Genomic DNA, 14,403 nt, shown 5'->3' on the forward strand with positions numbered 1-14,403 from the left:
TGCGTGAGTATATGTGTTTGTGTGTGTGTCCGGGTGTGTTTTAGCCAGGGGGTTGCCAGGTAATGTTCTGCCCCATCGCTCCCTCTGTCCGATCAATAACGTAAGGTAGGAAATTGGAGGAATGTTTGGGCTCAGCTCTTTTCTGTAAATGTTTAGTGAGCTCCTGTGTTATTTGCAGTGTTGTAAAGACTACTCAAAAATCATACCTGAGTAAAAATAAAGATATTGTGTTAAATGTTACTGTGGTGAAAGTGAAAGTCACCCATATGAATACTGCTTGAACAAAAGTAACTGATATTAAATGTACTTGAGTATCAAAACTAGTTAGTAAGTAAATTATACACATATACACACTGATGCAGCATGTAATCTGCAAAGTAACTAGTAACTAAAGTAATCAAATAAATGTAGTAGATTCAAAAGTACAATATTTGCCTCCAAAATGTAGTGGAGTTGAAGTATAAATTAGCAAGAAATGGAAATACTCAAGTAGATTACAAGTACCCTTACCGTACTTAAGTACAGTACTCACTGGTTATTCCACACACCTCGCCGTCACAACCAATAAGAATAGTTTGTTTACACACTAACACATGCAGCACAGAGTGGCACACACCCGCACAGAGAAGGACTGCTGCTGGAGGGGAAACGAGTTACAATGTGCTACTTAGTTCTGATTGTAGCTGCCATAAGTCTGACTTCACTTATCCCGTATCGGCGTCCACAATCTGTGGGTGTAATGGCGCTTGCAGGAAATTACCGCACAGCGCTGACACTATGTTTGTCACTATAGTGTGAGCTGATAATGAGTGACGTTGTGAGGCTGACCCTGGACCTGCAGCTTTGACCTACATCCTTCCCTTTTCCCTCTTTCTTCTAACAAAAATAGTCCCAGCTAAGTTAAACCCAAACCCAGCTTTTATTCTTGTCTGCTTAAATGTCATCGATAATCATCTTAAAGTGTGAATCTGGAAAAAACTGACCTTAGTCTATGTGGTAAAGGATAGAAAATCTGATTTACAAGTGAGAAAATGCAACATTTTCTTATTATTTCACATTTTAAATTAATATTTTTTGGCAATACACTGAACCAAACCTCTTTGTTTGAAGATGTTCTATTCAAAAGTCTCATTTCTTTGTCGCCTTTTAATTGTACTTCATACCTCTCTCCCTTTGTCCTCCAGAATAATAGGGGTGGATGTGTTATTTTGTGTGCTTTTCGTGCATTCTTGTTGGATAGCAACTATATAAAAATCAATCCGGAGGGTCTGCTGTTATCTCTCCTCGGCTCTGCCTTTCTCTCAGCGTGGTATAGCCGCAGTGTGGTCGGCTCATGGGTGCCGAGGTGATGAATGTGTGTTAGCGTGCGCGGGCATATCTCCTGGCCGTGGGAGCCTCCATAGCGACGGAAAGGGCAGCACCCAGCGATAGGCTGTTTTTTCGTGGTGAACTATGAAATCGGCCTCTGGGCTGCTGAACCCGGAGAGACGCTGCGGTCCGGGCTGATGTGGGATCAGCTGGAGTGTTGTCAGACAGTCGCATGCTGCAGGAGCACTCGTCGTGCTCTCAGACTTTGAGTGATTGGAGGCTCACGGGGGGATTTTGGCCACTTGAGTGCTGATAGAAGCTGCAAAGTCACCATAGAGGTTTTATGTTGTTGATGTTATGTGCATTGCATGAGGTTAGAGGTACCTAATAAAAGTATTGATTTATCTGTCCTATGTGCGCTGTAGTATAGTAGGATTGTAGGATTGACAGTAGCTTAAAGGGACAGTTCACCCCACAATCAAAAATACATATTTTTTCCTCTTAACTGTAGTACTATTTATCCATCTAGATTGTTTGGTGAGTTGCCGAGTTGTGGAGATATCAGCCGTAGATGTGTCTGCTTACATAATGGAAGTAGTTGGCACTCTGCTTATGGTGTTTGCAGCGCCAAAAAATTATATTTGAAAAGCTTAAAAGTAATGTCTCTTTGCAGAAATCATGTCCTGGTTACTCAAAGTAATCCACACACCTTGTTGTGAGCAGTTTCATGAAGGAACTGCTTTCTTTCTTTCTACCGAACTACACCCGCTGGCTGTATCACTGCACAGGAAATGTGCATCTACTCAAGGACAAGAGCTAACAAAGAGCTAACAAAGCTAGCTAAGTTGGAGAGTAAAAGCCATTAAAGTTTGCATCTGCGCTGTCACAAACACAAGCCTCTTGTCCATGAGCAGATACACAAATAATAGTTGTTTCTTAATTTATGAAAAAGGTAGTGGTGTGCTCCTGGACTGTCTTTATATTATCAAATTCAAGAAAAACACAGATGCTCTTGAAGAAAAGGGTCAGCCAATGAGAGGAAAAAACAAACATCAGGCACTCAAGGAACAAAAATACTTAAATAAGGTTTAAAAGCTTTCATTCAGAACATGGCTACTTACAGAACAATAAAACACTGACAGATTTCGACCTTGAAGGTCTTTCATTGGGGTACAAAATGGAGGACAAAGATCAGCAAACATTTTTTAAACTTGGCAAACAAATTTCTGTTTTGTTTTTTTGAATTATAAAAGGTATTTTGTTTTTGTTCCTGCTCCATGCATGAGTGCCTGAAGTTTGTTTTTAATGAATAATTGTGGAGTAGAAATCTGATATTGTTCCATTTCATTCGAGACGAGGCAGGCATCTCTAAAACTCACACCAAAACAACCTACATGGATTAATAGTGCTGCAGGTAAGAGGAAAAATATGTATTTTTTATTTGGGGTGAACGGTCCCTTTTTAAATGCAGACGTTAAACTTTCTATAGGGCTTAAGCACACATTGTTTCAGGATGCTGTTTGCCACAGGAAGTGCTCATATTTACGTTGACCCCAGGAAGTGCTGGTGCTTTGTTTGACCCCAGAGGAAGAGGATGCTGCCGTCTGTTTTGGAGCGCTCACCTTTCAGAGCTATCACTGTAAAACTCTTACATTGACCTTCTTCATCCACTGACTTTTCTCCCCCTCCCTCTGCCTTGTGGTGTTCATTCTCCTGTAACCTCCATCTTTTATGTGTTTTGTTGTTTCTAACACATTTCCCATCCCTCTATATATCCCTCCTTATCTTAATCCCTTTATTTTTTCTCAGTCTCTCTTTCATCAGTCTGACCCTCACTCCTAGACGTCCTCACACTCCCCCGCTATCTCTCTCATACATGGGTGCTCGTCCTATGTTGCCCCTATCTCTCGCTCTCTCTCCCCCACCACTGCTGCGCCTCTCCCCCCCCTCCCTATCTCTCCTCCCATCCCTGTTTTCCTAGTGTCTGGCTAGAAAAGCTTTTGTGGATAATTGATTGGTAGAAGGAGCAGATCGATGCTGTATGCCTTGACTGAGAGCTCTCTCATTTCCTCCCTGCCTCTCTCTATCTCGCCTTCTTTTTCTGCCACTCCCTATCTCCCTCACTCCCTCTGGATTGCTCTTTGTCTCCCTGTATTGCCTCCAAAGTGTCGACGAACAGAGAATTTCAAGGGTGGGAGGTGGAACCTTATCTTGTTTAAATAGGAAAAAATATTAATGAGGTTTCTGTAACTGTCCTCCTTTGAGGTGAATGCTTACAATCTATATGAGTATGGATCCATTTCGTCCAATACAAGACTGCAAATTACCACCAGTTAAATTCCTTCCAATTTCGGGTGGTATTTACTCACAGTACATACGACTGATGTGATATGCTAATTAAGAACTGACGCTGAGCTGTTGAAGACATGTTTTGAGCATGTCTGCAAAGCAGTGGAGCTAAAAACAAGCGCTCTCCGTGGCTGAACTTAAAATATTTTGAAAGGCTGACAGTTTTCAAACCTCTATTTTTTTTCCCGCAGGATGAAAGTTAGACAGCATGTGAGGAAATATTAGCTTATTTAGTCGGTAGTTGTCAGCTCGACAAAAAAGATCAGTGATTTAATTAAAAAGGCCTGGCAGAGTTGCGCAAAATCAGCGAGATTTTTTTGTCTTAAAACTTATAGAAAACTGTCGACTTTATTAGATTGTAAAGGAGAAGGTTATTGCTGTAAATGGATTATAAAAATCCAAACAGGCCTCCTTAATAAGTATTCAATTGGCTTCTTCAGAGTGCACCTGCTGTGATCCATTAAAAGTCTGGGAAAGTACATATTCAAGCTGAAGTTGAGAAAAAACAGACAGGCTGAATTGTGTGAAAAATTGCATCCCTGCTGTTTTGTTTTGTGTTGTTGAAGTAATGAATGGAAAGCTCTTGTTAAGGCACCTAATGTATTCACCTGCAGTGTTCTTCATTGCTGCCACTTTAGTCGACTGAATTATCAAATGCACCAAAGTGTATACTATATAACACCTTCTGGACGTGTGTGTTCAACAAAACAGTGTTTTTTCCAGATATTAAAGCAGAAGTGGATAACCTTTCAACTCTTCCCCCTCCTAGTGCTTCTCTGTGGTAGCACTGTTGCTGCTGCTGTCGCAGTGTTTTCAACATAGCTATAACTAGCAGCCTGGCTAATGTCCAAAGCAAAAAACAACGGCGATATTCGATTATATCTAACATCGGCCCAAACCTGCTGCCTTTATCTTTGGGGGGAAAAGCATTCCCGGTGGGCAGGCTGAATGGCAAAGTGAAAGAGACGTTTTATAGGGAACCAATCTATAAGCAGATGGTGGCCTTGTTCTACATCCATTACACTGTGCAATGACTATTTACTTCAGAATGATAAAGAAGCAAAAAAAGTTGTCTGTTGCCACTTTAAGTCACACAATTTGACTGTTAAGTGTCGAAAGAAATGCTGCAAATCCTCAGTAAATATCTTCCTAAGTAGGACGTTGGATGTGAGACACAAAGCACATGGCGTCTGCAGTTCCTCAAGTCATTTGAAAGTGTGTGGCACTGAAGCAACCTCGGCCTGTCACAGTGTACCAGTGGGCTCTTAGCAGGCCTGCAGGAGTTCTTTATGAGTTTAATAAATAGTGCTAATAGTGTGTTTAGATGGAACAGGACACGAGGAGAAGCCATTAGAGCTGCCTGCATTAGCTCTACTTTTTCAGCCCTTCAGAGTGCATCTGTACCCGGCGTAGTGATATATCTAAGGAGGTGATTGATCAGCTGCTGTAAATACTCGGTGCAAATTAAACACATGAAACCAACACTGGGCTAATAAAACTCCTCTTTTCTCTCTCCCTTTCCAATAGGGTTGAGCACAGAGGGCATCTACAGGGTCAGCGGGAACAAGGCGGAGATGGAGAGCATGCAGCGGCAGTTTGACCAAGGTAAGTCACTTTTTCTGACTCACACATGCTAATTCATGATTCAGCTGTACAATTGCTTCGTGTGAGGAAAAGGCCATGAAGATGTGAGTGTTTCTGTGTGTGCCTCTATCTATAACAAGCCTGGATCCCCTTAATTAACCAAGGGTATTAATTCTACTGAGGGAATTGGCCTTGGCTTCCTTTTTAGACTGCGGAGCTGCCTCCTCAATCTCCTACCTGCTCCTGCATGTGTGTACTGTACAAGTGCTCTCAACTTGTGTGTTTCCACGCGTGTGTCTATCTGGCGCGGGCAGTTAATTACCTCCAGATTGGTTTGGTTAATGAAGCATGTCGCTGCCGAGATAGATAGCAGAGCAAGATGGCCTGTGCACGGATGTGTGTACGCGGACGTCCACGCCTGGTCGAGGTTAAAATCCAACACGGGTAATCAGAGTTGAAGCCCCGCGTTGAATCATTCGGAGCCTCAGGCCGATAGGACGAGACAATTACAGGCGAAACTACAGCGAAGGTGCCTCATAGCCATACTGAAGATGGCACTTCATCAGCTCCCGGAAGATTCAGATAACTCATTACAGGAGAAAAGCAGCATCAGAACCACCACGTTCTGGAAACTCTCTAAATGGGAGGCTGTTTTAAGAAGCCGCTCCGCGTATCTGTATTACTTTTTTCTTGCCACTCTCACTTCTACACATGCTACCCTTCTGTAGTAAGTAAAAAGTTATCAGAAAATGGCTTTTTTTAATTAAGTCTCTTGCACACACACATGCTCTCCCTAGAGCACTAGAGCACCACTCTAGTGGTTTTACTGTCTGAGCTGTCTCGCTCTGCTCAAATCGACTTTATAATTGTCTACAGTTAATTCTGCTTTTATTTAAGTGTGTTTATAAACCAAAACGATGCTGAGTTACATCACCAAAGACTGAGAGAAATTGAGAAGTCAGAGACACTCCTGTTTGGGCAGTATGTGGGTGAAATGGATAAAACACTTGGAACAATCATAAACAGTAATTTCACATTGTAATATCGATATATATCATGATTTAATACATTTTCTGTAAAATCAATGACGCAACAGGAATGTCTGTTTTTGATCCAGAAAATGTAACACCTGACAAATAAAAGTACTTTATCACATTGATAGAAAACTCATATAAAAGTCCATCATTTCCATAAAACACTCCTGTTCATTGATAAGTCGAGGCACCATGAAGGGATGGGTGATCTGGCAAAATTTGATCGTGATTGATCTCGAAGGCGTCCTAAGTCTAGTTTTCGGGTAAACTGTAGAGATTGCGGTATTTAATGTCCTTTTACTTCTTAGTCCAAACTTCACATAACGTCACTGACAAGCAGATCCGCATTACGATAACACACCAGGAGAGTGATGTAACCAACCAGATGGCTCTGCTGATTGGACAGATTACCTCACATGGCTCTTCCTTGGGTGACGTATTGTAAATAATGCAATGCGAGTTATGGCTGGTGACATGGTGGATGAGACATTTACAAAGCAAGCTTTAGCCATTTTCTTTTCACAGAGCTGTTGTTCCTGAAGTTTTAATAATCTGTCCATTTTGCCCACATACCTTATTTACTGTATACATGTGCTATGTGTGTTTTTTGCTCAAAATGTCTTCTTTCCATTTCACCCTTTTCCAGACCACAACCTGGACCTGGTGGAGAAAGACTTCACCATCAACACAGTAGCCGGAGCCATGAAGGCCTTCTTCTCTGAGCTACCTGAGCCTCTGGTGCCCTACAACATGCAGGGAGAGCTGGTGGAGGCCTTCAGTAAGTCCTGGGGCGGGTCTGGGTGTGAGGGGACACGCGGGGAAGAGGGATGTGGGGCGAGTTGTCCACAAAAAATCCGGGGTGTATTGGATTTCGCCTTAAATCCTTTCCCCTTCATTGTAACTTTTCTTTAACCTAACAAGCAAAACTCTTGCAATCCAAATCCATCCATGGGGAGAATTGGATTTGCCTCCTCGGTGAGGAGCCGGGCAACGGAGGAAAAATGGATGGAGGAGAGAATATTTAAAGCTTTGGGGAGGGAGGATGTGGGGATGATTGCACATGATGGAGGGATGCAGGAGCGCTATGGATAACAGGGTCCGGATGAAGTCATGAGAAAACAGTCATATGTTAGATAAACGAGGGTGCTCCTGCGCTTTCCACGGCCCCTCTTTTTCTCTTTGTGTCCTGTAATCTGTCGGAATGGAGATTTAAGGCGTAGCTTAGTCTTGCATCGCGCCAGAGATTTACCCCGGGGCCGCAAGGCTGCTGTCACTCACCAAGCTCTGCATGTGCGTGTGTGTGAGTGTGTGTGTGTGTTTAACGGCCCCAGCGAGACCCTTCAGCCGTGACAGAGACCTGATAAAGCTCCTGCAGTCTGTGCCACAATAGAGGAAAAAGAGGAGAGAGTGAAAGAGAAAAAGTGAGGTGGAGACGAGAGAAAATAGCAAATTATGCTTGGCATTTTCAGAAGAGGTGGAGGAGAAGAGAGATGTAGAAAAAAGCTGCGGTGGATGTTAGTGGATATTGTCATGGTGACGTTGCTTTAAATAAGCCGTAGGAAGTTAGTTAAGTTTTGATTGCCGATGATGGATGTGCAGCAGGAGGAACTGAGGCTGTGTGAAGCCACTACGCCTCAAATCTGTTTTTGATCCACGCTGACCTCATTGAGGGAATACAAACTCAGATTCTCTGATTGTAAATCACATTTGCGATGTGGATGAGAACATCTGCTGCTCTCTCGCCTCGCTCACATTCACACAGGATGGACTGTGTTAGCTGGTGACGTCAGCTTTTTCTGACTCACTCCTCGCTGCCATCAGGCTCAACACACCCAGTGTATGTGAGTGAATGTTTGGTTGTGTGAGTGTGTACGTGAGTGAGTGTGTGTGTGTGTTTATAGGACGTTGTGATGGGTGTATGCGCAGTATGTTTCTCCCCTGGAATGTGTGTGGTCTTTGTCTGGTGAAGTGTAGTTTGGAGTCCTTTTGAATCGCGTGCGTGTGTGTTTTCATCACTTGGATGTGTGAAACTCGTACTGTTGTAGGATGAAATCACTGTGTCCTGCACGGATTCTTTGAGAGCTGAATCCAATTGCTTTCACTATGCTCTTCAAACTCTCCTCTATTGTACACCCCCCTCTCCTCCTGTCCCTCCTCATCTTTCTGTACTCTCACACTCCCCTGACATCTTTTCCTCAGATTCCCCTAATCTTTTCTTTCAGCCACTTTCCTCCCTCCTCTAACCTCTCGTCTCTCTCTGCCACCATTCAGAGATCAACGATAGGGAGCAGCGCTTCCAGACGATGAAGGACATTCTGCGCCGCTTCCCCAAGGAGAATTACGAGGTCTTCAAATATGTCATCAGCCACTTGAACAAGTGAGTGAGTGACGGGGTCAGAGATGGCCTCTGACAGCCGTGCTGACTACACCGCCGGTCACCCAGTCAAGTGACCTCATGGTGACATCACCGAAACTGACAGAATAGAGGTTTTACTCAGGTTGAGTCATGATCTGTGTTAACACCGAGGTTATTTAATCTGTATTTGTGTGTGGAAGGTAATGGATGTTGCAGTTTGTTTATGTATTAGTAGCTCTGTCAGCTTAGGTAAGACAAATTGACTTCTGCATGTGCTCCAAAAATGCCAGGAAGAGTTTGTATAATTATATTATATATCAGATGGGTCCCTGCCTGTGGGTCAGGACACCAGAGAGGTCCCATGATAAATCTGAAGGGGTCAAAAGATGATTAAAGGGTAACTCCACCAATTTTACACATTAAAGTGTGTTTAAAGGTGTTGGGGAGTACTACTGCATTCGTGAAAAAAAATTGTATAAAGCCTTTTGTGGTTCCAGAGGAAGCTGCATGTAATTTGATAAATTTCCTCCAATGATGTCACTCAGTGACTAAGTTGCATTGTGGGTAATTTAAGTGACAGGTTTTGAGAATCAGTCCACTGTTCTAGCATTGCACTCCTATGAAGTCTCAGTGTGGGCCTTGTGTTTAGTGCTAATAAGCAAATGTTAGCATGCTAACACACTAAGCTAAGATAATACAATGATCATGGTAAGCATTCCACATAAACATCAGCATACTAATATTGTGAGTATGTTAGCATTAGCATTGAGCTTACAACACCACTGTGCCTCTCAGAGTTGCTAGCATAGACTTGTTAAATTATTTAAAAATAAAAAATATTAGATAAGTTGCAAATATCGATTGCCAAGAAATTAATCAGTGACTATACTGATAATCAATTGTTATTGAAAGCAATTTTAAGCAAGAATCTTAAACACTTTCTGGTTCCAGTTTCTCCAGTCTTTGGATTTTCTGTTCTTCTCTGCTATATATCACTGTTAACTGATCATCTTTAAGTTTTGGACTGTTTGCCCAACAAAAGAAGATATTTGGTGACATCATCTAGAACTCTCGGAAAATGATTGTCAGATTAATCAATAATGAAAATAATTGTTAGATGCAGCCTAATAATAAACAGTATACATTGTAGATAAAAGAGACTTCTACTGTTTCAATTTCATGCCATATTATGAGCGAAAGCCTTCCATAATAGCATCAGCTTATGTGATCAGGAGATACAGAGGACACCATGAGGTTTTGATCAGCAGCAGATCATGTGAAGCATCCCTTTTCTGAAAGTTTCTGCTAAAATGACATTCTTTGTGTATCCCAGGGTGAGCCAGAACAACAAGTTGAACCTGATGACCAGTGAGAACCTGTCCATCTGTTTCTGGCCCACACTGATGAGACCAGACTTCACCACCATGGACGCCCTGACTGCCACCCGCACCTACCAGACAATCATCGAGAGCTTCATCCACCAGTGCTCGTACTTCTTCTACAATCAGCCACTGGCTGATGGCCTGCCCGGCTCCCCCACCTCCACGCTCTCCTCCGGGGGAGGAACCTCGGCCTACTCCTGCATGGCTGGAGGCTACTCATCCTCGCCGACTCCGTCCCCGACTCCCTACGTCCTTCCCGCCACCCCACCTGTCATCCCCCATTACGGCCCCCCTATCCACCACCACCACCACCATCACCACCACCACCATCAACATCAACATCAGTCCCCGCCCCACTCCCCTCCTGCCACCCCTCAATCCCCGATCCCAGCCCTGCTGCCACCCTCCCTGCACCCCCATCACCCCCCTACGGAACAACACACGCTGTGAACCAGGGATCAAGGGAAAGAGGGAAAAAAAATGACGGATAACAAAATTCAGAGAGATTTAAGGGTTCGGAATAAGAGATTTTGAAGTTTTGGGAAGGAATTAAAGAAGATGAATTGAGAACAGGAGGTAGGAAGAGAAGTTGGGAGAGATTGAGTGAGATGCAGTATGTACAGGGAGAAACCTACATGTTTGGGAGAAGAAGGGGGCGCTTGAACCTCCGTTTGCTTTTAGAAAAATGGACACACACGCAACGCAGAAAAAGGGGAACACTGAAGAGCCTCTGAACTGGCAGTATGATCTTTCTCCCTCCTCGCCACTTTATCCCTTTGTCTCTCAGTCTCGCTTCATCTAGACCTGCCCTCCTTGCCTTATAGAGAACCTAGACACAAACACACTAATGAAGAAGAGTGAGATGATGCCAGTAACTGTTAAAGGGACTCAGGGAGGGGCCTCGGAAGTAAAGTGCGAGGGCGAATATGATCTGTTATGTTGGGATTGCTTCACCACACACACACAAACAGACACACACTTGACACAAACACCCAGTGGCCAGTGTGCCTCCGACAACCATCCTCCTCAATCCCGTAGTAGCGTCTAACTGTGCTGGGAATTTTGGTGGTCAGTTTTTGCAAACCAACCCACCTGCTGTACCTACCTGGAGAGCAGAGAGCGAGTCCTGAACATGCGTTTGTTTATTTCATGTGTGCAGAGGACTGGAGCAAGAAACACGTCTTACTACTCACCCGACAGGATGTTCTGTCCTCTGCGACTTACACATTCCTATCAGTCAACCCCTCACACACACACACACACTCACAAAAATTCAGTTTCAGTCAAGGCAGTATGCCAAGCACAGAAAAAAAACAAAAAAACAATCTCAACCGACCGGATCTAGCTAGGCAGCAAATTGGAGCGAAGGATTATGGGGGCTCTCACACCCTTGGCATTCTGGGAAGGCTCCTCCTCCCAGTCTCCTGTTTGCTCTCTCTCTCTCTCTCGGTTTGAACTTCGACCTCATCTTTGTAAACACGTGAAGAAAGCAGCTTAAAAAGTGGATATTTTAATTGGTCCAAATCTTGATTCTACAGTCACATTCCCACTCTTTTTTACTCTGTTCTTCATTTCACAAGAACACAGAGATCTCCTGGCCTATTGCTCAATGAGTGGCCTTGTGTGCAAGTGTCTGTGTGACTGTGTGCGCATGTATCCATGCCATTTTGTGTAACCTGAATTTCCCTGTATTAGGCAGATAGTGGGAATAATTCCAGGGTTGGACCTTCACCTGTCATGTTGCTTCTTTCACGCTCCAGTGGTTTTTACGAGCGAGTCGACGCTGCAGTTTCCACAGTGAGGACCTTGTTCAAAAAGCACTTTTCTGAGCACTTTGAAGGCACATTTTAAATTGGAGCTGCTGTGACATGACAGCCACCTTTTCACTTTATTGTCAGTCCACCCTACTCTCTTTCTCTGGGAGCACACCACTGACATCTAGAGGAAGAACTGGGTGTTGCAGCCATAACCTCGCCTCCACTACTGCATGGGCGTAGCACCATTTTCCTACTGTTTTTTTTTTTTTTTCAATTTTTTTTTTGTAGCGTCAGATTCTCTTATAGGTGCAATTGTTATGATTTTTCATCATTGTATGTCAGGTGATTTTAACTCTGGAGCTCATGAAGTGTCAGAGGGCAAATAAAATAACAACAGCAGTTTTCACTCTGGTACAAATCAATTGAGATTATTTAGATTCAGGCTCTGTAGCAAAAAAGCAAGTGGCTGTGTTGCAGTTGATTAGACATGCAGTGAATAAAATTGCCTCTCTGTCTTCTGTTGTTAGTTTCCACTTCACCAGAGCACTCAGCCCTTTGTAGAGGAGTGCGTGCCACCTCCCAGACGCCATATTTAAGTGGAAGGAAATGGAGATTTAGGAGATTGAGGCACAATGTAGCATCACGGGCCAGAGAGTAAGAGCTTAGACAGGTGGGAGGCTTTTTATCGTTAGAAATAATTGGTAACCACTGCTCCAGGCCTCAGCACGCTGTCCTCGAACGGCACAGCATCATTTCTCTGGAAAGACGACTCAAACCTGCTCTCTCCGGACTCGAAATATGATTTGCAAGAGTGTAACCACTGCACCAGATTCCCCCTGCTGTCACTGTTATGCCACCACATCCCCGAGTCATTCCCTGTCCAAGAGAGACATTTGGGTCCGGGAGAGACGGAACAGACAGTCCATTCATCCGTCTGCATGACTGGAGTGGAGCATCCCAGAATTCCTCGGCCCAGTCTGCTGTTACCGTAGAAACGGGCGAGATGGGGCTCGAGAGGAACTGCTGAGCCCTGATCGAAGCAGCTTTTTGAAGTGTGTGTGTGCACGCATGTGTGTCTCGACAAAGAGTGTGCGCATGTGAACTTACGTGTGTTAATGTTAAGCAGATGCTCAGCAAGGTCACTTATTCTGTTTGACACTGAATTGCATCTCTGCATGTCTCCCCAGACTGTCCTCTCCTCCCAAAAGGAGTGAAAAAAAAAAAAAAACCCAAGCCTTTTAACCAATCACTGAACTCTTACAGGAGCTTTTATCAGTCTACACTACCTATTTACCTTGTGTGTGGATGTATGTGTGTGTGTGTGATGGAGGAATTAAAGAGTGTGTGTTTGGGTGGGTGGGTTTGAGCTAACATGCTAGCAAGCTGTGCTTGGCAGACGGCCAGACACCAGCGTGATCCAAACAAACGTGAAGGAGAGGAATGCAGTTCTCCTTGCGGTCATTACCCCGCTGTGTAACCCTGTTAGCTCGTCCAGATTACACACACTGATCCTCAGAGAAAGTGTGAGAGAGATGGGGGAGAGATTGGGGAGAGCGAGAGGGAGGGAAGACAGACAGCGAGCTGGTGAATGGGATCATTATTTGGGAGACGGAGGGAGGAAGGAGGGGTGACCACTGGTACTTGTGTGTGAACGCCGGCCAGTGGCGTTCCCTGTGTATATCAATGTGTTAATACTGAACTGACTGTGAGGCAGCCAAAGACTGTGGAAAAAAGGGTCGAGGGAGAGATGGGAAGCAAAGTGACAGTTTAGAAGAACAATTGAATTAAAAATGTGACTTTGGTTAAGCGATAACATGTGGCTGCATTGCTTTTCTTTTTCTTTTTTCTTTTCTTTCTTGCAACAATGGTGACAGATGTCTGTTAAGTTAAAATGAGAAACAAGCAAAACTATATTCAAATGGTTGTTTATTGGTATGTTAGGGGGTCTAACACTTTGCCCTTTAGTCAGTGGTGATAGAAAAAAAATAAAGTTTCTTTTTATGTTTTATTTTAATAATTAAAAAAAATACAAAGCATTTTTTTTTTTTTTTTAACAATTTCTTTGTGAACGATTGAGAGACCAGCCCAGTATAGTGCATGATTTCTTCCCAACCAAGGAAGAGGGCTCCACCACTCTCACTATTTAAGAGATGATAAAAAAAAATATTAAGAAATAATGGGGGGAAAAGAAAATGATAAAAAAAAAAAGAAATGAAGTACTGTAAAGAGAAAAGATAACATCAAACAAAAAACCTGTCATTATTTGCTGAGTATGGTAATTTGTCTCAATGGGAATGGTGTATACAGCAAGGCCTTATGTGATCTGTATCATAGTTAATAAATCAAATCTTGTAAAACATCTGCTTCGTGTCTCTTTGTTACACATGAGCAATCAGTGACGCGTGGAACAGGTAAAGGAAATCCTGATCGAGTCTGAGGAGCGAGGTGAACGTCCTGGGACACCGTCTGCAGTAACAAATCCTTCATCAACTTCAAACTTTAAATGAATCAACACAAAGCTCTGGAAAGGTTTGTGAGTCAAACTGCTGTTAACAACATCGAGAAAGAACTCATACATAGCTGTTTATCAGCACCACATGAAAAATCAGCACATTACGTATGAGCAAACACTT

The 14,403-nt window shown here is 43.4% G+C and overlaps 1 protein-coding gene across 1 annotated transcript in view; it reads left to right on the top strand.

Moving 5' to 3' along the window:
- The window catches only part of arhgap35a (Rho GTPase activating protein 35a), a 69,326-nt gene extending 55,199 nt beyond the window's left edge, over positions 1-14,127 (top strand). The window contains exons 4-7 of the mRNA XM_073483065.1: positions 5,185-5,262; positions 6,922-7,053; positions 8,547-8,652; positions 9,965-14,127. Coding sequence (XP_073339166.1) covers positions 5,185-5,262; positions 6,922-7,053; positions 8,547-8,652; positions 9,965-10,463 — 815 coding nt within the window. The 3' untranslated portion in view covers positions 10,464-14,127. The remainder of the gene's footprint in view (positions 1-5,184; positions 5,263-6,921; positions 7,054-8,546; positions 8,653-9,964) is intronic.
- The last annotated feature ends 276 nt before the right edge of the window (positions 14,128-14,403 follow it).

This window comes from Pagrus major, chromosome 2 (assembly GCF_040436345.1).
Source record: "Pagrus major chromosome 2, Pma_NU_1.0".
NCBI classification, from domain to species: domain Eukaryota; kingdom Metazoa; phylum Chordata; class Actinopteri; order Spariformes; family Sparidae; genus Pagrus; species Pagrus major.